Genomic DNA, 23777 nt, shown 5'->3' with positions numbered 1-23777 from the left:
GCATTTAGGAGGATGATGCCTATAGTGGTCTATTCTGTCTCATCTTTAACACAGGGAGCAGACATACGCAGATTTCCTCTGTCAGATCTATTTGTAGCTGTATACTGTACTTTTCAAAAGGAAAAGGCAGATTGTAATAGAGTAGAATATAAAACTGTATTAATTATTATAATGTGTATAAACTGTATGTATTATATTGCAAAGCTGTTTACTGGTCCCTGGAGTGTCAACTGCAGTGGTCTATGTTTTAGCCATCTAGCTCTTCAGGGCATAACCAAACTGGGAAAAGAAGGGTTTTCTCTCACCCTTTATTACACCCCTCCTCATACCCTCCACCAGCAACCCCCATCCTGGAGCAGGAAATACCCAAATATTCACCAGGGAAACATGGTCACACCAGGCTTTCATGAGAACCATGTCTGTGGCCTCACGATTGGGAAAGAGAGATGCCATCTTTATGGTTTGCTTTCCTTGGCAGTTCCTTGAGTAATACAGTGACCTATTAGGAAAGGATATGGGAAAGGCACAGAGAGAGGGATATTTTCTGGAGGAGAGGAAAGCAAGACAGGCAAAGGAGTAAGCAAGTAGGAAGAAGGTAAGAAACCAAGTGCCCCTTCTAATTCTTTGCGTCCTTGAAAGTGTGTGATAAAGTGTTCTGTGATATGTGTACATACGCTGCATCGTGGAGCTAAGGACTTGCCTTGTAGCTTCCCCATCAGAAGGGAATGGGTTTGTAGTTCTGGTTTGTAGCCATTAAGGCAGGTATGTTGTCTATTTCTCCAGGTCTGCTGAGGTTTTTCCCACAGGTATGAGGCTCCAGGCCTTTCTCTCTGGATTCCCATTTAGCACTTGCCCTTAGATAAGTCCTGGCTGGAGTTCCCTGGATACCAGCCGTGATGACAGTAAGCCTGTGACAGCAGCTGCCTTAGCATGTTTCCAAAACAGCTTCAAAATTAAGCACCCTTCAACCTTTCATCTGAGGGCACAGAACATTTGAGGCAAAGGTATAAAACAAAATACTGTTATACACGTGCCCCCTTACCGGAACCGAACCTTATCCATTACATGTTCCAAGAGCACTCTTACACCTCACTTAGGAGTCTTACCTCCTTTTGTATGTGTTTTTTGCACCCGTGCAAGATGTATCTCACTTTATCTCCATTTTTCAAGGTTTTGAGATTTTAAGTTCTGTTTTCCCAGACTTGCCTTGGGGGGAATGCATTCTGTTAAGAGCTAGCTTTATCTTTTCAGTTCATTTGAAGCTGTGTGCCTGAAGCAGCTGTAATCGCATGCCATTATTTATTTTACTTGTTTCATGCTTTAATAATTCTTTAGAGGCACCTTTGACCATAGCTCTCTGAGCAAACAGATGTATAAAAACTGTTTCCAAGCAGTCAGATATAGAAAAATAGAGCAGTTTTTATATGATACTTATTTAAGGAAAGTGCTACAATTTCCATCATTTCACCACAGTGTCCGTGTGTTTTGAGGTGCTGTGATGTTCTGAATTTGTTGTTGTTTGAAGCATCACAATCTCATCTTGGTCTTAAGCAGGCCCTGCACCCTCTACACCAAATTGGCAGAGATTCTCACTTTTGTAACGTTTGTGCAGGTTGCAGACTTATGTGAGAATGCAGGAAATAGGTGGCCAAACCTCTTGGAAACAAAGGGTGCTCTAGTGATGTTAAAAACAAACCCAGACAAAATAATTCCCAAAGATGCTTTGTTTGGGTTTTAGCAGGCTGAAATGGAGGAATAATCTGTGATCAGTAAGCAGAGAATCTCAGGCAAAGCAGATAAAACCCAGATTTATCCATTTAAAAGAAGCGCTCTGATTGCAGAGCCACGAGAGGGTAATGAATTTTTACCTTTTAAAAGCGAGAAATAACTACACGGATTTGTTGATAGCCTCTCACCGTGGGGAGAGAAGGGAATATAATAGTGGCAGAACAGCTGGCATTTCCTTTGGCCTTTCATATAAAGCTCTGTCTCAGGGCTGTTAACACACAGCTCCTTATCTGAAAGGTTAGATTACAGTGGTGAGGGTAGCGGTTTGGAGATTGGATGCTGTGTGATGGTATAAAATTCACTCTGCTGTCCCAGTGAGCCTGTTCGCCATATGCAGGTACACATTCAGAGTGCTTCCAAACAAAATGGCTGTTAAAAGAATGCATGTCCATAGTAGATGGCCCTGTATGAGAGGAGAAATGTTTTTACTGGTGATGCTTGAAGGAGAGTTGAATGGCTTTGTTCTTCAACAAGGCAAAAAAGGAATCGTGCTTGCTTTTACTTTAAAGATGGTAACCCTTGAGTTCCTGTTTCTACTGAAGGGCAGCAGCAGGGGCTTGCCATCCTCAGTTGGATTGAAACAGTTGGAAGTTGAACTAGGAAAGTGTTTTTCCCTTGTAAAGTTTACCAGAGATTTGAGCTGCATGTAATTAACAAAACAAAAATCTCAGAAAATCCCTTCTCTTCCCAATTATTCCACATTCAGTCTCTTCTAAAATCATAATCCTTGGCATTCACCAAACCTCAGCGGAACTGGCCAGCAAAGATGAGCCGTTTCTAATGCAAAAGGATCTGGCTTTTATGATCTTTCCTGCTTGTCCTTAAGTATAAGGAAAGAAGGTTAAGTAGATCGGGTTTTGCCTCTTTTGCTGGTAATCTGTGCAGGGGCATAAATAGTAAGCAATTCTTGCTAGCAAGTCTGAGGGAAAGCTAAGTGCAGGTGAAGGACAGTCCTTTCATTTTGGGTTATGGATGGTGAGGGTAGAAGAGAGCAAATCTAGTGAGGGTGCCTGTTAGCCTGCTCTTGCCTTTCTAAATTGTAGAGAATGATCTTACATGAAATGAAAATACTCAGCAATTTCTAATTCGCTGATTCTAACTTTGTAAGAGGTAGGAGTACCAGTACCATGAATGCTTTCTGTTTTGACAGTGCTGTTTTGGACTATGCCACTGCTACTGCTGGGTGGTGAGAAGACTGCAGAAAATCCTCTTGCGAGTGTGCTGCCCTGTGTCCATAGGGCCAGCTCCTATGAAGAAGGTGTCTCTGCAACACGTTCCTAGTATGCTTTGTAAGAGTGTTTGAGATGAGGCTGTCGAAGTGCTCTGCTTTTCTCCATTTTTTATCATCTGTTTCTCTGCATTTGTCCATGTACTTTTCCTAGGCTCATGGTATCCTCTGTTCCCAGCAGTGACTCTCAGACTTGTTCCCCCTTTTCTTTTGCATCTTTTTAGAAGGACCTGAGATAGGAGAGGTAACATTTAGGGTTTGTGTGAAACAGCTAAAATCTCTGCAAACGCTTTTGGAAGTTAAAAATGTTGTAGCTGAACACCACAGTTTTATGAAGGTTTAGCCCTGTTTTATTGCGATGCCAAATTTAGAAGAGGAGTAGGTCCTAAAGAAACAACCTTAAGAGGGTACAGTGCTGTGGTTTCCCCCCATTTCTTCTTCGGTCCTAGAATTTTAACCCCATTGTGGGAGTTTTTGTCTTTCATTGGACAGCATTAAGAGCTTGTAGTGTCTGTAAGTCTTTGCAGATCCATCAGTGAGATTGGACAGTTGGGGATTTTTTTAATGTGTTGCAACAAATTGCACGATTTTAAACTTCTGTTCCCCTAAAATATGCTTAGAAGTAATTATCATCATTTGAGATTATCAGAAAGCCTTTTTTAAAGTGATCGGACATCAGAATGAAGCTTAGATCTTTTTCACACTGTGCCCAGAAATGTGCGTTGGAATGTAGATGTCTGTCACTTGGGCTTGCAGCATGGCTGCCCCAAGTAAGTACTAAAGGCCTTCAGAAGCACGGGTCGTGAGTTGCAGAGGATGTTCTCTGGTAGACTCTGGCAAGCGTGAAGCAGGTCTGGGTGTGCTGTGGCTTAGGAGTTCAAGTGGCTAGTGCTGGGGATCTCTTGGGAAACTCCATCTGTTCCTTCCTGGGGTGAGCCTTGCAGAACTTGTAGTAGGAGCTTAGCAGGGGAGGGGGTCTTTCTGGCGAGCTAGTGTGCTTGGCTGCATCTCGAGGATTTTGTGGTGGAAGACAGTTAGAAAATACAAAACAGAAATACTTGGAGGGATTGGAGGGGCAGTTTTCTGGGAGAAGAAACCTTGCTTTTAAGAGGTGGGGGATAGCTAAAATGCTAGCCCTCTGACCCGTACCATGGGAACAACTAAATGTCTTGAATGATAAAATCAGCTAGGTTGGAAAAGACCTTTAAGATCATCAAGTCCAACTGTTACCCAGTGCTGCCATGTGCACCACTAAAACATGTCATTAGGGGCTTTGTCTACACAGTTTTTGAACACTTCCAGGGACGATGACTCTACCACTTCCCTGTGCAGCCTGTTCCAATGCCTGACCACCCTCTGAAGAAGAAACTGCTCCCAATACCCAGTCTAAACCTCCCCTGGTGCAGCTTGAAGCCATTACCTCTTGTTGTATCACTCGTTACTTGGGAAGAGGCCAGGAACCTCCTCACTCCATCCTCTTTTCAGGCAGTTGTAGAGTAATGAGGTTCCCCCTGAGCCTTCTCTTTTCCAGACTAAACAACCCCAGCTCCCTCAGCCATTCCTCATCACACTTATGCTTCAGACCCTTCACCAGCTTTGTTGCTCTTCTCTGGACCCACTCCAGCACCTCAGTATCTCCCTTGTAGTGAGGGGCCCAGAGCTGAACACAGTATTCAAGGTGCAGCCTCACCAGTGCACAAATAGGCACATCTGGCTAGCTGTTAATGGATAGCCTATTCTGTATTTCTTGATGGCATTTAATATAAAATATCAGAGTACATTATGAATATAAATGAAATGCCACTTGATTCACCTGTAAGACATTATTAGTACTATCATCTTCATCCTACTTGAAGCAAGAAAGATAGTGCAGAGGTGTCAGAGCAGGCAGAAGAGTCATGTTCCTGGCCTATTCCCACATCTCTGTTGTTTCACCTTAATACATACAGCTCACACACCTCTGAACCAGTGTGCTAGGGAACAGTGAATACATAATGATGAAATAGATTTCCAGATACTTTACTTGGCACCTTAATCTCTTTAATCCTGTGCAGGGGATTGCTTCAAACCTATTCCATGCCACCTTATGGATGTGGCTGTGAAAAGGATCCAGCATCAGCAGAGGGCTGGCACAAGATTAGCAATAAACCAACCAGGAAGGTAGGACTCCATAGTCTTGGAATTCCTGGGACCCCCATGGTTCCTCTCTGGTCCCTCGCCAGACACAAAGGATTGCTGGGCTTTTTGGGATTTATCATCAGACAGATGTGTTGTCATGGTAACCCCACCCAGGCTTTAAATCCCCCTCTGTGCAGAGGAATGCTAAGCCTCTTAACCGCTGTCTTTCCTCCCTCCACCTACCTACCCAGGCTTGGGGAACTGGATGTGCCTATCAGAGCAGCAGAGAGGTGATGTGTGGGACAGCTCTGGAGACAAGACACAAAAGTTGTACTTTCCTGTCCAGGATACTGGGTGATGTGTTCAAGGTGGTGGTCCCAGATGAGACGTGATATTGTCATCCAGCAGGACAGACAGGTGCTTCTCTGTAAAGAGATGCACAGCTCTGAAGTCTGTGCTCTCTGATGCTTCTGATGAGTCCCTGCGCTTTATAGAGTTACATGAGGGGAACGTGACCTCCCACTGCCTATTCTGGATCTTGTGCAGCAAAGGGGGCTTCAGCCATCAGTGCTGCTGGCATGTCAGCTTTTAAAAACACTTACATGTATGATAGGTTCTGGAGATGTCATGCAATACATTCTTCAAAATGCTACTCTTGGGTGGGGCCTGGGCTATGGATATGGTAGGCAGATGGCTATGGAGAGCTGGGATCTTTGACATTTGTCCCAGGCTGCATTTGATGTCAGTGTTGCGTGAATCTGGGGAGTAGGAACCGGGCATTAAGTGCGTCTCTAGGGAAAAGTCTGAAAGCTTGGTTCCCTCAGAGCACTGAGCCTGTCTGCAGCGCTGCAGAAATAATGTCTGGTCTTCACACCTTGCTGTGTGGAGAGGTCGTGGTCTGCCTGCCTTGGGAATACTGCTCAACTTCTGCACTCCCAGAAGTCAGCACTGTTTTGAAATGTGAGTAACAGCAGTGATTTGTCAGGTTGTCCTTAAGTGCTGGGTGTCAAGGGTCCACGGAATGAGAGTCTCTATTTGTGAATGCGCTTTCACCACCTAGGGAGCAGTGTTCCTAAACAATGCCTATAGAGTGTGAGCCATGTGAAAGCAGTGTTGTAGTGCCCTTTTGTGCTTCTTGGGGCTGCACTGGGGAAGGGCAGCTGGTGCAGAAAGATCTGCCCATCTCCCCTGCACAGTTTGGAAAGCACTTTCCCCAGTATTATGTGCCAAGTTGCTTATGTGTTCGCATCTAGCCCAAGTCTGCTGTTGGGAGGTCATCACCTTCACCTTGGTGTAGCCACTCATCCATTGCTTCCTTGGAAAAGCTATTAACACCTAAATAACTGCCTGGGCAAGGACTATCTCTGTCACCTGCCAGCAGCCCTCCTGCCAGGTCCCTGTTTGATTGAGAACTCCTCCCATGGGAGCTGCACCAGTGACACATTCCCTGAAGCACACAGATAGCAGCAGTGTGTGCATCTCAGGGCTCTCTTTTTTTATTGTTTTCCAGCAGAAGAGATTTGACTGGAATTAGTTTGCGTCTTACTTGTCTAGGACATACTGAGCCTCGGGGGTTTTGTTCTGCCAAGGTTGTCTGTCTTGCTCTGTTCACTGCTGGACCTTCTGGTTTGTGCCACAAGGCTCCTTCCCTTTGGCTAGAGCAATTACTTCGGACATTTAAAGCAGACAAAGTGAGCAGGAGAGAACCCGTAGGAGAACTGATGACTGTGAGTGCCAGCTCCCTCAATTTCTATTTCCAGAATCCAGGAAACTTTTCTGATACAAAAGAATATCTCCATAGCAGGACTCCTTTCACAGGTAGTTCTGCAAATCCACCTTTCCTCTCTAAATAAATCCCCCTCCCTTTGGATCATTTAGTTACTGTTCATGACACTATTGACTTCCTTCAACTGTGCACCTTGTGTTGCCCCATCCTCCTTTTTATTAACACAAAGGCTCAGAGAAAGGGCAGATGTTCGATGGTAATGTCCCAGCCAGCGTAGGAGATGAACAGGACATTGAGGTTGAACATGTTAAGAGTAGGGGATCTGTTGCTTGGAAGTGAGATTTTATTTTTCCATTGCCTTAGCACAGGCACTCTGGGTCCTCCACATTGAAGTAGAGAGCATCATCTGACTGGTTTTAAAGTGGCATCATTTAGTACAGCAGGACTACTTCAGAGACTCTATATGGAATGCCTAGCTATGCTGCTTCACTCCACAGACAACAGTGCCTTAGCCATGTGGTACCTTTTCAGACTGAACTGGGCACCAGCAAAACACAGAAATGTTACAGAGCAACTGAATATGAGCATTTATTTTTTTCTTTCATTCAAACAGGCTTTACTGAGCACCCAGAATAAGCTGAGAACTTTAGTCCCAAATTTCACCTTCAACCTGGGCTTCTCAGGGAAATTCTATCACACAGGTAAGCCCCTGGCACCCTTTTGTCCCAGTGCCTGTATACAGCCTCCAAGTCCATATGCATGTGTACCACGCTGGAGAGAGCATGATTCTCTCTTGGGAGGACTCAGCCACTGCTTTGAGAGATAGAGCCCTTTTTCTGCGTTTTGGTTTTGCACTCTGTAGGTACAGATGAGGAAGATGAAGGGGATGACATGCTGCTCAAACACAGGAAGGAGTTCTGGTGGTTCCCTCACATGTGGAGTCACATGCAACCTCACCTTTTCCACAACGTCACTGTGCTGGCTGAGCAGATGAAGCTCAACAAGCAGTTTGCTGTGGTAAGGGGAATCGCAGTTTAGTTACTTTACTGTACTAATCCTTAAACATTCTTCTCCTGGGATAGCAGTTCGGGCCCCAGTGAACACAAATACTGGTCTGGTAACTCAGCTGCATTTAAGAAAGGCAATTCTGAAAATCGGTGTGCAGCTCCTGCTGGCTTCAGGCAAGAAACACCATTCCTGTGCCTGCCTGTGAAATGGGAATGTTTCCTGGCACCTGCATGGCCCCAGGCAGCTCCGCTACATTCCACAGTGCAAATCCCAAGGCTGTTGTTTGCTGAGGTGTGAACTTGTAGCATTTCCATCCAAATCCAATTAATTTACAGACTCTGGCAGTGAAAAAGCATTTCCGTTTCCATCCTTATGCACTGTGGTTTTGTAAGGAAGTCACCTGGTTGGTTGTATAAAATGCTCTGTGTGCTAACAGCCTTACTTCTGGTCTCTAGCTAAAGAAGCTAGTTATCTAGGAAGTGCAGGGGAAATTCCCTGGGTTTGGCAGAGGGGGAAGCTTTGAACATCCTGCATTGTTGGAACAATGTCTGTTTGATACTTGCAGCCCAGAGCTGAGTATAGCATACGTGTTTCTCTGAAACGAAATGTCCTCTTCACCTCTAGTTTGGTTCTTTTGATGGTAATCCCCTTGGAAGTAGCAGGCTGCTGTCTTGTGTTCCCATGACATAGATTAGGAATGATCTTGAATTCAGAGCACAGTTGCAGCATTATAGAACAATTTAGGCTCCTCCCTTTCCTGGTTGAATAACAGTGCAGTCTTTTGCAAAGAGACACAAAGCACAGAACACAATTACTCATATTTAAACAGGCTAGCAGTGGGAAGGAGAAGGTTATTGCTTCATTAGGGGCTCTGGTTTTCCTGTACACCACCAGGACAGAGCTGTCATCATTCATATTGTTACCAGAACTACACGGTGGAATTAAAACCCATGAAATTCAGATATTTCCTGTCATTTTAGTGTAGCTCCAGGCCCCATATCTCCACCCTCAATAGGCCCTTGCTACATGTCTGCTTTTATTTGAATTGCTAGAGACTAGATGGATCCCAGGCATCTTCCTTTCCTTCTATATTGGTTAAGGAAATTTTGCTTTCCTCCTCTAGTGGCTCAGATCTAGGCATTATGGGAGTGAGATATGTCATTTAACAGCATTGATTACTTTGCAGTAACCAAGGAGCCTGACCTCAGGCTTGTGAATTAATCTCATTTGTCACACCTGGAAGCTACACCACCGTTCTTACAGCAGCTGTTACCAGTGCTAAACATCCTGGTTGATACAGAATTACCTTTATACTTCTATAGATGCATAAAACAAGAAGTTACTAGCAGTATTTCAGGTTTCCCAATCCAGAGAGTTTTCATGTTGCTTTGTCACCTTGCTCCAGCTTTGAGTTGATTGCTAAATATGTTCCTTATTAAGGATCTTGGTTAAATATTGAATGATCAGGCTGCATATTCTGCTTCCAGGAGCATGGGATTCCCACAGACTTGGGCTATGCTGTAGCCCCCCATCATTCTGGGGTTTATCCTGTCCATACACAACTCTATGAGGCATGGAAATCTGTTTGGAGTATCCAAGTGACAAGCACAGAGGAATACCCACACCTGCGCCCTGCCCGGTACCGGCGTGGATTCATCCATAATGGAATCATGGTGAGCACAGCTGGGTGAGCAGAGCCCACTTTCTTGCCCAAGGGACGGTCTGGTAGTGACCTATATCAGAGACATTAATCTTATTATCACCAGTGTTTCCAAAATTGCTTAAGTCAATCAAAGAGGAAAAAAGCTTGGCTACAGCCAGTTTCTGTGTTTCTCAGTACAATTCAGAGGTCAGTACTGAACAGAGAGCAGAACCAAGCACAACAAGACTAAACTGAGATCCCACTCGCTTGTCTGCACTGTGATGAGTAAATGGTTGGGAGGAATACCAAAAGAGTCCTCTGAACCCATGTTAATTATGTCCCTTACTCTTGATATTGATCCAGAGTGCTGCTCTGACACTTCGCTGGTAGATCCTGCTGCACCTGCTTCTTGCCTAATTTTGCTTTTCTCTAATAATTGCTAGGTCCTGCCTCGACAGACCTGTGGTCTTTTTACTCACACTATCTTCTATAATGAGTATCCTGGTGGCTCAAAGGAGTTGGACAAGAGCATTCGTGGTGGTGAACTCTTCCTGACGGTGCTCCTAAACCCAGTAAGCTCATCTGAAAGGGGAATCGGTGCATGGGTATCTTGCCTGATGTGGGAAAGGACTAGATCTTATGGGAGACTCAGTATCTCCAGTGTGATGGTAAGGAGATGTGCAAAAGAGGGCCAAGGAAGTACTTGTAGTTAATGATGTTTTTCTTTATACATTGCCAAGGGCTCATCAGTGTTGAGTGTTAGAAACTAGCCAGGGTGACACAATGAGTGAGCATGGCGCAAGGTAGAGTGGGTGTTACCAAGACCACTGCATCTTCATGAATCAGAAGTGAGATGTGCCTTGGCTCCTTCTGTCCCTTGCGCATCTGCCGCCTGTTGGCTTCTCCACTGGCTCACTGATGAGTTTGGTTGCAATAATTGCTTTCTCTAGGCTTTTGTTATGCAGTGTTCTCTCCTTTCTTCCAGTATGTATGCATTTCAGAACAATTTCTGTGTGCCTTTTTTGTGATGTAGTCACCCTAAGGCATTTGGGGGGATCTGCATCTAACACAGGTGTTCCTATTTCCCTTCCAATACTTGACAGTTCAGTGGAAACACAAAGCTAAAGTAGTACCTTCAACACCATGCAGTCCCTTCCCAGTTCTTAGCCACGGATGACAGATCACATGAGTTTCTCACTCCCCATTAAAGCTGGGAAGATGTACTAGGTGGCAAGAGAAACACACAAAAAAAAGGCAGTAATTTTTAGAAGATCCTGAATGTATGGAATTAGGAGATGAATCTTTGTAGCTCTTTTCCTTCACACTCCCTCACATTCCTGCTTGTTGGCTGCAGCAGGAAAACGTGCTGTTCTTTTTTATTGTACAGTAACATTCTCGATTCCCCACCTAAATTTGTTTCTTACTAAAGCTGATTTGGCATCTGTTGTCTTCCCTTTCTCTGAATGGACATCGGCTTGCCAAGTTTAGATAGTGATTTTAGAATGTCTACCTCTAATGTAGCGACTCCCAAATATAATGGTGTTTAATCTCTTTTCCCATGACTTCTAAATTTCTACCTTCTTACTTCTCCTTTATCTTTTCCACCAGCCCTGAATATGGGCAAAAAAACCATGCAAGCAGATCTGAGAGAAAGTAGTTTGGTTCTGCCTAGCTTCCTAGGTGAGAACGCTGGAGTACTGGTCCCAGTCATTGAATTCTTTTCGGTGGGTTTTGTCATGTAACTTCAGTGGCTCTTTCTCCCTGATGTTTTCTTTCATTCTCTCCTCCTCTTGCAGGGTTGAATATGCAGATATATTTACTTTTGGTCGGGGCTCTAGAGGCTCAGTGTGAATCATAAATTCAAGCTTTTTCCCTCAATGAGCTTAATTCTTTCTTGTCTCCAGCTTTTCCTAGTGCTTAGTGCCTCTGATCTCCTTGAAGTAGAACTGTGATAGCGAAAAGACCCTTGCAGTGTGCTCTGGGTGCATCACACAAACAGGCTGTAGTTTACAAACAGGCCCTGTGTTTCTGAAGGTTAGCCTGTGACCACCTCTGCCTTGGTGTATGATCCACAGGAGGTATGGGTCTATAACAGCCCTAGGTAAAAAGCTGTAAGGGTTCATACTTAACAGGTCTGGAAGCCAACCTTCCACCCCCAAGGTCTAGAAGCCAGCCTTCTGTGCCTGCCAGCTGAGACACAATTGTTATCTTTGCACAGGACCACATCTATCTGCTTAATAGAAGTGTGTAGTAAGGAGAAGGCTGTCCTTTGTGATACATACGGAGTGATCGGTCAAAGGGAAACAAACTGCTTTCTTCTCTGTGACCATTGCTTTTCTGGGTTTCTGTTGCCATATGTTGGGTGAATTCCCCCTTGTCCCACTTGGTAATTGACAGATCTTAAAGAATGCCTGCAGAACTAGCTACTGTGAAACTTACGAGCTCTAATCCAGGGATCTTTGCTGTGACAAGCAGTTCATAGAAACATGGTTTCTAGAGCTGCCCATTAAAATTTGCTGGTAAGTTTGTGATGGTCAAAGCAGCTGGCAGTGATCTGTGCTCCAGAAGGTTTGGGAACACTGTGCTCTGGTACAGGGTGAGCTTATTTGTCAGATTTACTGTTGGCTGTTTGTGGTGACTTTAAAACTCTTTCAGGCACCTTCAGATGATTCTGATGTTTACAGTTTTGCTCCCTTTTGGCAATGCAGCATTTCTCTCTCTGTGAGCAGTGGAGTACTGTGCTCTAAGCTCCTCTTCATTGCTCGTGTTTGCACGGTGACTCAGACCCTTGCATTCCTCTTGCTGATAGAGCCATCTCATAGACCTGATGGAAAGCTGGCCAGCCCCGCAGCCCCAGCAGTGATCCATAGCAGACTTGGACCAGGCTCTTTCAGTCCTTTTTGGTGCTTCCAGCTCCCTTTGAGTGTGTTTACACGTGCAGGAGTCTCCAAGCCTGTATGCATGTGATTAACTCCACAGTGCAAACAGAAGATGTTTGATGTTCTGACTGGTGAACAAGGTCTGATGTCAGGAAGGAGAATAGCCATTGATACCAGCAGACAGGCTGATCACTTCTGACAAACGCTTTTGCTCACACTAAGCGGCTGCTTAGGTTACTGCTGTGCCCACAGCTGCTTGTTACATACTGCAGGGGTGCTCATACCCACTTGTTTTCTGTATTCTAGGCTCCCTGTGACCTTTCCTCTCATCTTTCCTCAGTGCAAAGGAAGGGAAACCGTGGCATGCTGACAGTGGAAGGGAAGGGGAGAGGAAAGAGGCGTTATTACCAAGCTGGTCCCTGGGTGTGCATGGGAGGGAGAGATGGGACTTCAGTGTAGCTTATGTCAGAGGTTGTGCTCAGAGCAGTGTTGGCAGCAGTAGCTGTGATGAGGCAGAGCACGCAGCCAGGCCTTGTTGAACAGTGTTTGTGTGTTACAGGACGTGACTGCATCCTCACAAGTACAAGGAAATGGCCCTTTGGTTGGGCTTGTCTTCTTGTCTTCTAGATCCAGTTCCTTGGGGCTGTTTGCAGGTGAAAGCATTACCTGTGTGAGCCCTTTTAGTTGAATGTGTTTACTCTTGAGACACGGTTGCTTTCCTGATCTCATGAATGCAAACATGCAGGCTGTTTCTATTCTGGAGCCCTTGCAGGGACCCCAGGCGGTGACCTGTGTCCTCTCTGCTGCAGTGCTTGGTTTATGCCAGTGAGCCACATGCTTCATGCAGCAAATTTTTCCTCTGAACGTTTCACTGGCAAGTCAAAGGGATGAGCCAGCCCTCGCTGTCACACCACATTCCTGCGTTCCCCAGAAATGGGAAAAATGCAACATGAGACACATCCTTTGGCACCTTATGTGCCTCATGGCATGGCCCTGCAGTTACACTGAAGATCTTCCTGTCCTTTGCTTTGTGTTATATTTAGCCCATCTCCTTTTTACACAGCAGCACCAAGCACACACTGCTCTTTGAAGTGGAGGTGCCAGAGCCTGTCTGTCAGGGCCTCTCTATCAGCTTGTAGGAAGCCAGAAGGAAACTGGTCACTGAGACCAGTCTGTGGTGACACTGGGCAAAAGACTGAATTCAGACTTCTTGAGTGCCAGCAAATTTCTTCATCCCGAGACCATCTGTCTCCTGCTTCCCTCTTTTTCTCTTCCCCTGCTGTTAGTGGGAAAGCCATTCCTGCCCCTGTCAGGGAAGCCTTTTGTTGCTTCCTGATCTTCCTGGCATCATCAGGATTCAGACCTGAACTGTGCAGCAATGGATGCCCCTACTGTGACTGAGGTCTCTTTCCCTCCCTGCACAAGCAGACACTGGTTGGGGAGTGCTAAATCATCCACATAGTAATTCTTCCATTGGTCTTGGTATTCTGCTTTTGTTTTCCTAACTTGTAGCCATGGTTTGCTTTATGTCTGGCAAAATGCTGTTGTGTTACGGGCACTAGGATGCCCAGTTCCATGGGACCTGTCAAAGCCATACACCAGTGTCAAGCTGACAACAGTCTTTTGCACTCCTTCTCAAAAACCAAAGTACTGAAACACAGACAGGAGGGAAACGCTTGAGAGATGGCTTGGCAAGGCAGGGGTAGCACAGCAGCTCCTGAGCACTGCAGTGCTGGATATGCTCCCATGGGTGTTCTGTGCCACTTTGCCCAAGGGTTTTCATCCTCAGGCTTGGCAGGACATTTTTCAGGGGCTGCCTGTGCTGAAGGTTCTTGCAAGCTAAAACCTTATCAGCTGATGTCTGTTCCTAGGACAGTGTCCTAGTGCAGTGTCTCTTTGCAGCCCCTGTTCAGATCCCCAGATATGTTTGTTTGTATTTTACAGTGTGAATTGCCACTTGTTCCTTTACGCTTGAGATGTCAGCTCTGAAGTGAATGAAAGCTGACAGGCTGTGGGCCTAGAAATAACTCCTGTGAAAACTGTCCTTGCACCATTGTGCCCTGGCCTGCAGCATGCTGCTCCTCTCCCTGGCCTGCTCCCCTGCTCTCCTGGCTGCTCACTGCAGCTAGAGAGGTTGCTCTGATTGTGCCCTGGGGAGAGGAAGGGAAGCTCCTGTTCTGCCATGAAAGATTTGCAAGGTTTGGACTAGGAGGGAGTCCCTGATTTGATTTGGGATGTTGAAACTTCTGGATTTGCATCCAGGGCTCAGTTACCACTCCACCACCAACATTCCCAGGGTTTACTGGGAGGTCTGTGACCTCCTCTCCCGAGTTCCTCTTGTCTTGCAAGCTCTACATCAAGGCAGTGCTGTATCCTGGCAGATGAACATCCATCAACCCAGACAGCCAGAGCAGTCTGAGATGCAAACAGCCTCTTGCTGACAGTGGAATTGAGCTAAGAATAATGAGTACTGTTACCTGATTTATCCCATGTCTTCCCTGTTTTCAGATCAGCATCTTCATGACGCACCTGTCCAACTATGGGAATGACCGTCTGGGACTGTACACTTTTGAGAGCTTGGTGAAATTTGTGCAGTGCTGGACCAACCTTCGCCTGCAGACATTGCCCCCTGTCCAACTTGCAAAGAAGTACTTTGAAATCTTTCCTCAGGAGAAGAATCCCTTGTGGCAGGTGAGAAGGCAGCTTTAACTGCTCCTGGTGGTTTTTGAAGAGGCATGTCCCATGTTTAAAGTGCGGCAAGACTGCTGATCCAGAGCACAGAGGGGTAATGAGGAAAGCTTTTAGGTTTAACCTTTGTGGCTTGAGGCTGTAAGTGGCAAATTGCAGGGTGGAAGGGATGGGGAGTAGGAGCAGCAGGACACAATCATGGGGTGAGCTTAGGGTCAGGGATGGCTGTCAAAAGTGACTGGGGAGCAGGCTTGCAGGCACTTGGGTCACTAAAAGACTTATATTAATTAGAGCAAGCTGCTGTGAGATGTTAAGTGTGCAAGGAAGAACCCTGTTTGGTGCCGGAGGAGCTTGCAGGCATGTTAATATGATTAATCTGAAAGTAATCTCACACTGCAGAATTCATGTTCGTTAAATTAAAACACGGTTATTCCATTTTGTCCCAGTGCAGCAGCTCTCTGCATGGTAATGAGCAGATGAAATTAACTGAAGGTGATAAGAGTTGTCTGTCTGCCAGAAGTTCACAGGTGTTGAGCTGTACTACCATAGTGGCCCAGGCCAGCATGACTGCACAGGGCAAGGCCAGTGGTTAACTCTCTCAGAGGGACCTTGGCTCTGGTGTCACCCTGGAGCTTGTGGACAACGTTCCTGTGTTTTTAGTTAAGTATCTGTGACACTGGCAGGGTAGCAGTGTGGCTCTGAAGTGTTCTTCATATGCTAATAGCATTTTCCTGAGAGGACTGGCCTTCCAGCTTTTCCTCCCCTTTCTGTTAGCTCCTGTGGTAATGCTTAATCCCGTCACTTGTGCTGCAGAATCCCTGTGATGATAAGAGGCACAAGGATATCTGGTCCAAAGAGAAAACATGTGATCGACTCCCCAAGTTCCTCATCGTGGGACCGCAGAAAACTGGTAATGTGAATACTTTATCTAAAGATAGACTGCAGCTTCCCTGTCATTCCTCCAGAGAGGAGAGCTGGAAAGGTCTGTGTAGTAGTTCTGTATGGCTCTCCTTTCTGCAAGCTGCCAAATGACCACAGAGGACATTTCAGAGAATCTCAGGTTTGCTCTAACCTAAATCTGGCAAGCCTGTTTGCACTTTGCACCCTGGCACTGTGGCTGGCTCAGTCCTGATTTGCAGAGAAAAGCCTTACCTGCAGAGCTGGTTTGGCTTTTCCAGGTAAGCTGAGAGAAACTGTGACTTTTCTTAGTGTAGCACAAGCATCAGCTGTCAGCAGGGCTAAACACAGGCACTTGGCAAAGGTTCCAATGAATGCCCCCTAGTGCTTTTATTGCGACAGCTCTGTGTGCCCACTGCATGCTCCATGTCACTGTCAGTGGGAGGTAGAGATCCTCTTTTGTCTGATCTCTGTCACCACCTCTTAAGTGCTGTGGTACTGTGGTTGGCAGCGATATGGCTGTATATACTGTACTAGGAGTCCCTTCAAGGCTGAAGAGAACAAAATCTTCAGCCAAAGCCAGGTCTTCAAGCCTTGGCTTTCTCTGTAGCCCAGTGAAACCACACACAGGGAGCAATGATTCTGGCCTTGGGAGGAAGCTTGTCCCAGCCATATTGCTGTCTCCTGCCTCTGTCACTGTGAAGCTCTATTGGTGTGTGTGCAGCATGAGCCCTTCTGTATCATGGCCCAAGCTGCTTGAAATGGCACAGTAAGAAACCCCTCTCTTGGCTGATTTATCGTCCTGCTGGAGGCTACAGCTGTTTGCTGAGCAGGATTATTGGGTTTGGCTGAGTAAAAGGAAAAACATCTACAGCAGAGGCAGGCCAAGGCACCTCTAGCCGAACTCCCATGCAAGGACACTAATGTTGCCCCTAGCACACCTCCTTCCCAAACACGTGATACTGTCCTGCAGTGCCCAGGCTGCTTTGTGTTTGGCAGGTACGCATTCTGCCACACGACAGTGTACCACCAGTGGGGGTAACCAACATGGGTGACAGCTGTCATGCTAAGGAGGTCACTTAAATCAGCTGCATGAGCTGACACATGGGATTGAACTGTTCAGTCAGGGTCAATCTCAGTGCTTGGTGTCACCACTATTGTAACCTGCATGAGGGAAGGGTGGGTTAGCCACACGCAGTAGGAGTGTGCCCATCTGGGGACTGTGCTTTGCAGTGCTGGTAAAGCTTTTCATTCAGCCAAGTGTCATGTGCAACCCTGGTCCCATTAACCCGTTCCTATTGCAGGCACAACAGCTGTGCACTTCTTCCTGACCATGCATCCAGCGGTCACTAGTAACTTCCCAAGTCCATCCACCTTCGAGGAGATCCAGTTTTTCAATGGACCCAACTATCATAAAGGAATTGATTGGTAAGAACCCTGACAGGTGCTCTTCTATGCCAAATTCACCCGTATTACGTTGCTTTCTCCTGAGTTTCTCTGTATGTCCACCTCAGACACCTTAGTAGCTTCTGCATTTCTGAGCAGCTATTTTCATAGCTATTGATCAGCGCATGCTCTGTTTTTCTGCTAACCCAACTGCTTAGTACCAGGACAGGTAATTTCTGATTTCAGTGCCTGCTCACCAAGAGACTTGTAGGCATGATAGAGCTTTAAAAACTCAGTCTTTGTTGAATGCTCTGCTGTCATGAGGTTTCTTTTCCTTTGACATGCAAAACAGACAACAGTGCACTAAAAGTCCTTTGTCATTTCTGAGTTAAGAGGCAGTGCAGAGGGGATAACCTCCCTCCTGTTGTTCTGGGCTCTTCAGACTTCCAGCCATCACTGCATTCCTCACATTGGCTCCAGTGTTCACATGAATACCTTGATCTTTAAGTGTAAAAGTATGCTAACGTGTTTCCACCTGTCAGTGTCACAATTATGCCACTGTGTTTCCAGGCAGAGACATTTCAAAGGTGTTTCTTGCTCAAAGCATTGACTTCAGGTCAACTGTGGCACTGTGCTCCCTCATGCATGGCTCTGAGGGCAGCTGTGTGGCAGCAAGGCATTCTGCTGTTGCGTTTCTTTGCCCAGGAGCTCTGGGAGTCTTTGTCTGACTTCTCTGATCATTTAGAGGACTGCTGAAAAGGTGTCAGTATCACAAGGGGGTTAGTACTTGAGCAAAGCTCACAGGAGTCAAGCACGACAGAACTGTTGCACTAGCTGACAGGCCTAGACAGCATAGGTTTTTATGTGCATCTCCTGGAAAAGTCATACAACTTGACTGGAGTGTTGCATCGCATGCAAGAATCTTTATGTTTAGTATGGAATCTGAGTTAGTTGTATAGCTTAAATTTCAACAGATCTGTCTTCTAGTACTTTGCAGTGCCCTGTCCCACACATTGCCCTCTGCCTTACTCAAATGCCTTAGATACCATGTAAGCTCCTGTGATCTTTACTCTGCGCCTCAGCTACGGACAGATGTGCAGAGAGACATGTGAGTTAGATGGGTTTAAACAGGTTTAGGTGGGTTTAAACAACCAGTCAGTGGCAGGACAGGCAGCTGATTCTGGCCTTACTCTTGGACTGAACCTCTTTTCTATTAGAACTAGTACCCTACCCTCAGCCTTTTCTTTCCACTGGCCAAAGACTTGGGGAGCACACTCTCAGCAAAATACTTTCTTGCTCTTTTATCATCTCCAACTTCCCATGTTGTGCTCCTTATCCTCTGCCAGCTCTGTGCCCATTTTCCCATTCACTGCATTCCTGGCCAGCTGCAGTTGTTCTGTGAACTGTGTCTGTTCAAGAGGCACAAGGGCATCATTTTGTCATGTGCCATTTCTTTGTTGGGCCAAGCTGCTCACCAGTGTCCCATCTGTTTGGCAGGTACATGGAATTCTTTCCCATCCCCTCCAATGCCAGCACAGACTTCATGTTTGAGAAGAGTGCCAATTACTTTGACACAGAGGTGGTACCAAAACGTGGTGCAGCCCTGCTCCCTCGAGCCAAAATCATTACTGTTCTGATCAACCCTGCTGACCGAGCCTATTCGTGGTACCAGGTAACTTCCCAGCGTGGTTCTGTGGGTGAGGGCCAGAGAGGTATTCCGGTGGGGTGAAGTGGAAATCCTGTGGATCCATCTCCCTAGAGGGGCCAGGGGACGTGAGGTAGGCTGCCTGCAGAGTGTGGACAGTTACACACAAAGGCATTGGTGGGTGGTTGAGCCAAGTCAGTGGGGGTCTGCAGAGAGATGCGTAAGGCGGAATTCTGTGTTCTTGCTCCTAAATTCAGTTTGTTTTCCAGCACCAGCGTGCTCACAATGACCCTGTGGCACTCAATTACACCTTCTACCAAGTGATCTCTGCAAAATCCCAGGCCCCTCAGGAACTGCGCAACCTGCAAAGCCGATGCCTGCTCCCTGGCTGGTATTCAACCCACCTAGAGCGCTGGCTAACATACTACCCCTCTGGGCAGGTAGGAGGCCTGGCAGTACAGGCTGTTGTGTGGAGCCTTTTGTAGGTTTAGTGTAACAAACTGTTACATGTGTGTATGCTTCGGTTACCCACTCACTCCAGCCCATTGTTTTCATGTGACCTCCTGTCTTGTCTTTGGAACAAAAGCCATCACTTGCTTCCTCCTATTATGAGCTAATAAGAAAATCAGGCTTGAATACTCCAATTTTGCACCTTAGTGTGTTTGTAAAAGTAAATGGGTACAGAAGGATACTGTGATCTCCTGGAGAGCTCCAAAGCATTGAGAAGTTCAGCAGTGTTAGCGCTCCCTTCCTTTCATGTTGGCCAGAGACCCTCTTCAGGCCCAGTAGGCACTCAGCTACTTGCTGCAGTTTCACTGCTTTAAAGAGAGGCTCTGTGTCTCTGCCACTTCTTAGTTCCTATGTTGCAAAGCCTTTAGCTGCCTGTTAAGGGGAATTTCACTGCAGAGATGTCAGGATTCTATGTTTTGTGTATAAATTTGCACAATGTCCATTAACAGACAATACAGAACATTGCCGTCTCTAAACTCAAAAGAAATTTATAACCTGTCTAATACAGTGTGAGTCAGAATATGTTTCTTTAAGTTTCTTTCTTTCTGCTGCTGGGGTTATCCTCAGTCTATAATCCAGCAAAGGCTTATAAGCCCATTTAGTCTGTTATATTCTCTGCCAAAGCAGCAGCCTAAACTGTACGTGACAGATCTGCCAAGACTAAAAGAGACATGGGAAAACATTCTTGGGCTTACATCTCATTGCCCTGCTATTTCTGGAGGTCACTGCTGTGAGGAATGATAGAGCCAGACACACCATCCGTCCACTTATTATGGGTCAGGTCTCTGACCTTCCCCAGAACACAGTTCATGTGTCTATTTTGTTGTTTGTTCTTTGAAATGGGTAATTTATTAGTACAAATGTTGTTCATTATTGTTTATCACACACGTAGCAGGAGAATACTCAGAGATTACAGAAGAATACTTAGCACAATGGCTGCTGGCATCTAAAAAGGACATATGAGGTTTCCAAAGACAGTCTGTAAATTGTGCTACTGCTGGGCCTTAGTGCTTAGTTACAGGGGGGTTGGCCAAAGGCAAGTTTATTAAGCAAAGCCTGTCAAGGTCTGCTGTTTTATGGTACTTGTGGCCCGTATTATAACTTCTCTATCTATCTGTGGTGACAAATGGGCCACATCCCCTCACTGTGTTGCTCTAGAACAAACAGGCTTTTTTTTTGGCAGCCTTTACTCACACTCACAAGGGCCAGGGGGAGTTTTGAGATGCAGGAAGCTCACGGGTGTCATTCAGCACAGGCTGTTAGAGGCTAAGGCGGCTGCTGTCTTTTCAGCTTCTCATTGTGGATGGTCAGGAGCTGAGACACAATCCTGCCTCTGTAATGGACAACATCCAGAAGTTCTTGGGAGTGACGCCACTGTTCAACTACACCCAGGCCCTCAGGTAGGGAAATCATTTTGTGAGGATGCTTCCTTTGCCAAGTGTGATACTAATGAACACTCTAGAAGAATTGAAGTATACGAGACTTAAAATTTGACTACAAGACCTGCTATGGTTTCAGAGGTACGGCTAACACTAAAATTAGGTTCCGATAGCATGAGATGCTATGCTGAGACTGAAATCATAGCTTAGCCTTTCAAGAAATTATAGGAAAAGGGGTGTGTTTTTGTCACTGTCACAGAGAAGCATGAAGTTGCTCACAGCAGTAACTATGATGTTTTCCATTTAGTCTGCATGGTTTCAGAAAAGGTGCTGGAATTATTAGCACTCCTTATGCTTTGTGTTACATCTGACAGAAAGTAGAGGAGATAGATTAAAAATGTGTGACAAGATGCTCATATCTGCAACCAGATGGAGATTAGGGACACATGGCACAGTTCTGAAATAGTGAGTCTATTATTACAGAAGACATGGTCTTGACAGGTGCCCAGAGCTATCTGAGGAAGTGTTAGTAGAGGCACTACCCCACTGCTAATAAGCTGAAGGATGTTACTCGGCCATTACTGTGATGTTGCCCATACTGCAAGTGCAGTTAATCTGAATAGATTAAGTGCTAGTTGACAGTCTTCAGGGGAGATCCTCAATATTGTTCTTTGCAGCTGAAACCTGTGTTTTCACATCTCTGCTCTCACAGCCTATGCTTGTTGAGGGTGGTGGGTGGTGTGCGTGCGTGTAGGCATATGGCAATTGCCCTTTAACAGTAAAGAGAGGAGAACCAATTCAGTTCTCCTCCTACAGGTCTTTTCAAAGGGATGGCACATGCTCCCCAGGGAAGGGCAGGTTTAGAAATGTCAGATTATTTGACAGCCTTACTTGCTGGAGCACTTGTGGTGATAGTAAATGGACTGTTTAGAATCGTGGTACCGGCTAGTACCCTTCAGCCAGGGTCAGAAAATAAATGGTCGGCTCGCCTCAGAGTTTGGTAGTGGGCCTTGCTCAAACCTCAAACTCCTCCTTGGCCATCTGAGGGGACAGGCCAGGCCAGACTCAGACACTGTTCCCAGCATTGCCTTATACCTGTGTTTTAACAAGAAAAGAAACACTGACTTTTCAAATGTTTGGTGGGGTGGGGAGGGGGTGGTTCTAATACTTCTCAATTATAATGAGGAGATTTAAAAGAACTTACATACACTAAAACATTATTATTCCTCCCCCCCCATCTTAACAGACAAATACTGTTAACACTACGTTGCCTCTGAAATGTGCATAAAGCTGAGACAGTCACAGTTGGAATGGATTTCTTGTCAAAGTAGTCAAGTGCCAAAAGAAAAGGAACCAAAACCACGAGCAAATAAGTAAATAAAACCCAAACCCAATTTGTAAAACACTGAAATGGGAAATGGTTAAGAAGTTACTTAATTTCTGCTGCTACTAATTGGGCATGTGGCTGTATCATTTAAAGACAAATGTCCTTTCCAGATTTGATGAAGCAAAAGGATTTTGGTGCCAGCTGCTAGATGGAGGAAAGACTAAATGCCTAGGAAAGAGTAAAGGAAGAAAGTACCCTGATATGGATTCCTTGGTAAGTAACTGTCTCAAATCTGTTGGCAGCAAGAGATGTAGAAACATCCCAGTAACCCAACCTGGATTTTCCTACCATCTGTGTCCTAGATGACCTACACAACACGTGTCCAGGGTAACATTTTCCACTAATGTGGTCTGTGTTTTCCACAGTCACGGCTGTTCCTAAGAGACTTCTACCACGAGCACAACATTGAATTATCCAAGCTGATGAACAGACTTGGGCAGCCCCTTCCAACATGGCTCCGAGAGGAACTGCAGAACTCCAGCTGGAGCTGAGAGGGACTCCCTTGCCCCCAGTGCCACTGGGATGTGTGGTGCTCCAACATGTGCTATGATGCCATCTATTGTCAAGCCAAAATAACTCGACAAATGAGCAGGAGCAGAGAATGTGCATGTGGAGCCCTTCCCCACCATTGGGAAGGGCTGCTGCCTCTGACACTGCCCTGGATATAGAGTGCAAGTCACATTCTTGAGTATTAATGGTGTGTTACACTTTTGACTTTTATTACAGGAAGGCTTTGGAATGCCTGCCCTACTTTTGAGCAGGGGAGAGAGCACCGTAAACACTTCGTTTAAAATACTCCTCTCAGTATATGAAATAGGCAGTAGCTGGAGGGTCAGCGTGTCACGCCTCTGAGTCCAGAAGTAAAGACTCAAGAGGTGAGCTATTCAGCCCACTGCTGCGAAAAAAGCAGCAGCTTAATAGAAGGGGGAATCTAGTCCAGTGAGCCCCAGCCTGTAAATAGACTACAAGTCTATTTGGCAACAGCAAGGTACAAGAGCACCTTGTTCCTCCCCATGTGGAGTACAGTGGCCATGATCATGAATTACAGTGCTACCGTGTGTGGCTGATGGAGACTGCACTTTCTTGGAGACAGATGTAATAGACCTAAGATTTGCCTCTCCTTACCTGCAGCACTGTTGGTCTGATAGCTTCCAGTGACTGGTCAATGGGCAGTGGGAGAAAAGGCAAAGCTGTGGCTACTGTCACCGAATTGATTTGTTATCTTAGGGAAAAGGTTGCCAGATGTGGCAACGTGGCGAGTACTTCTCTGCAGGGACTTTAGACATTTCAAAAGATAACCAAGGGAGCAGCATGTCCCTTTAGATCACTTTGGAGACGTGTTAGTGCAGCACAGCAGCTGGGGGAGGCAAAGCTCAGGTACTGTCAAATAAGGCTGATACAGCTGAAAGCAGACAGTTCAGTTCCCCATTGTCTGATCAGCTTAAAAAAAAACAACCCAAAACCAACAAATATTTGTCTCTTTCCAAGAGCTCCAG

At 45.9% G+C, this 23777-nt stretch overlaps 1 protein-coding gene across 4 annotated transcripts in view; it reads left to right on the top strand.

The window, feature by feature from the left end:
* Nucleotides 1–23736, top strand: part of NDST2 (N-deacetylase and N-sulfotransferase 2) — a 135533-nt gene extending 111797 nt beyond the window's left edge. For all 4 annotated transcript variants that reach the window (XM_061344197.1, XM_061344198.1, XM_061344200.1 and 1 more), the window contains 12 exons: nucleotides 7474–7561; nucleotides 7723–7877; nucleotides 9356–9541; nucleotides 9954–10082; nucleotides 14898–15080; nucleotides 15891–15987; nucleotides 17279–17402; nucleotides 18858–19032; nucleotides 19275–19445; nucleotides 20806–20915; nucleotides 22392–22494; nucleotides 22647–23736. In XM_061344197.1, the coding sequence (XP_061200181.1) occupies nucleotides 7474–7561; nucleotides 7723–7877; nucleotides 9356–9541; nucleotides 9954–10082; nucleotides 14898–15080; nucleotides 15891–15987; nucleotides 17279–17402; nucleotides 18858–19032; nucleotides 19275–19445; nucleotides 20806–20915; nucleotides 22392–22494; nucleotides 22647–22772 (1647 nt within the window). In that variant the 3' untranslated portion in view covers nucleotides 22773–23736. The remainder of the gene's footprint in view (nucleotides 1–7473; nucleotides 7562–7722; nucleotides 7878–9355; nucleotides 9542–9953; nucleotides 10083–14897; nucleotides 15081–15890; nucleotides 15988–17278; nucleotides 17403–18857; nucleotides 19033–19274; nucleotides 19446–20805; nucleotides 20916–22391; nucleotides 22495–22646) is intronic.
* Nucleotides 23737–23777: the final 41 nt, after the last annotated feature.

The sequence above is a fragment of the Neopsephotus bourkii genome, unplaced genomic scaffold (assembly GCF_033783945.1).
Source record: "Neopsephotus bourkii isolate Nb327-2 ecotype Australia unplaced genomic scaffold, CSIRO-AGI_Nbou_v1 NB_196, whole genome shotgun sequence".
NCBI classification, from domain to species: Eukaryota; Metazoa; Chordata; class Aves; order Psittaciformes; family Psittacidae; genus Neopsephotus; species Neopsephotus bourkii.
The sequence above is the reverse complement of the archived record's forward strand: the minus strand, read 5'-3'. Positions and strand labels throughout refer to the sequence as shown.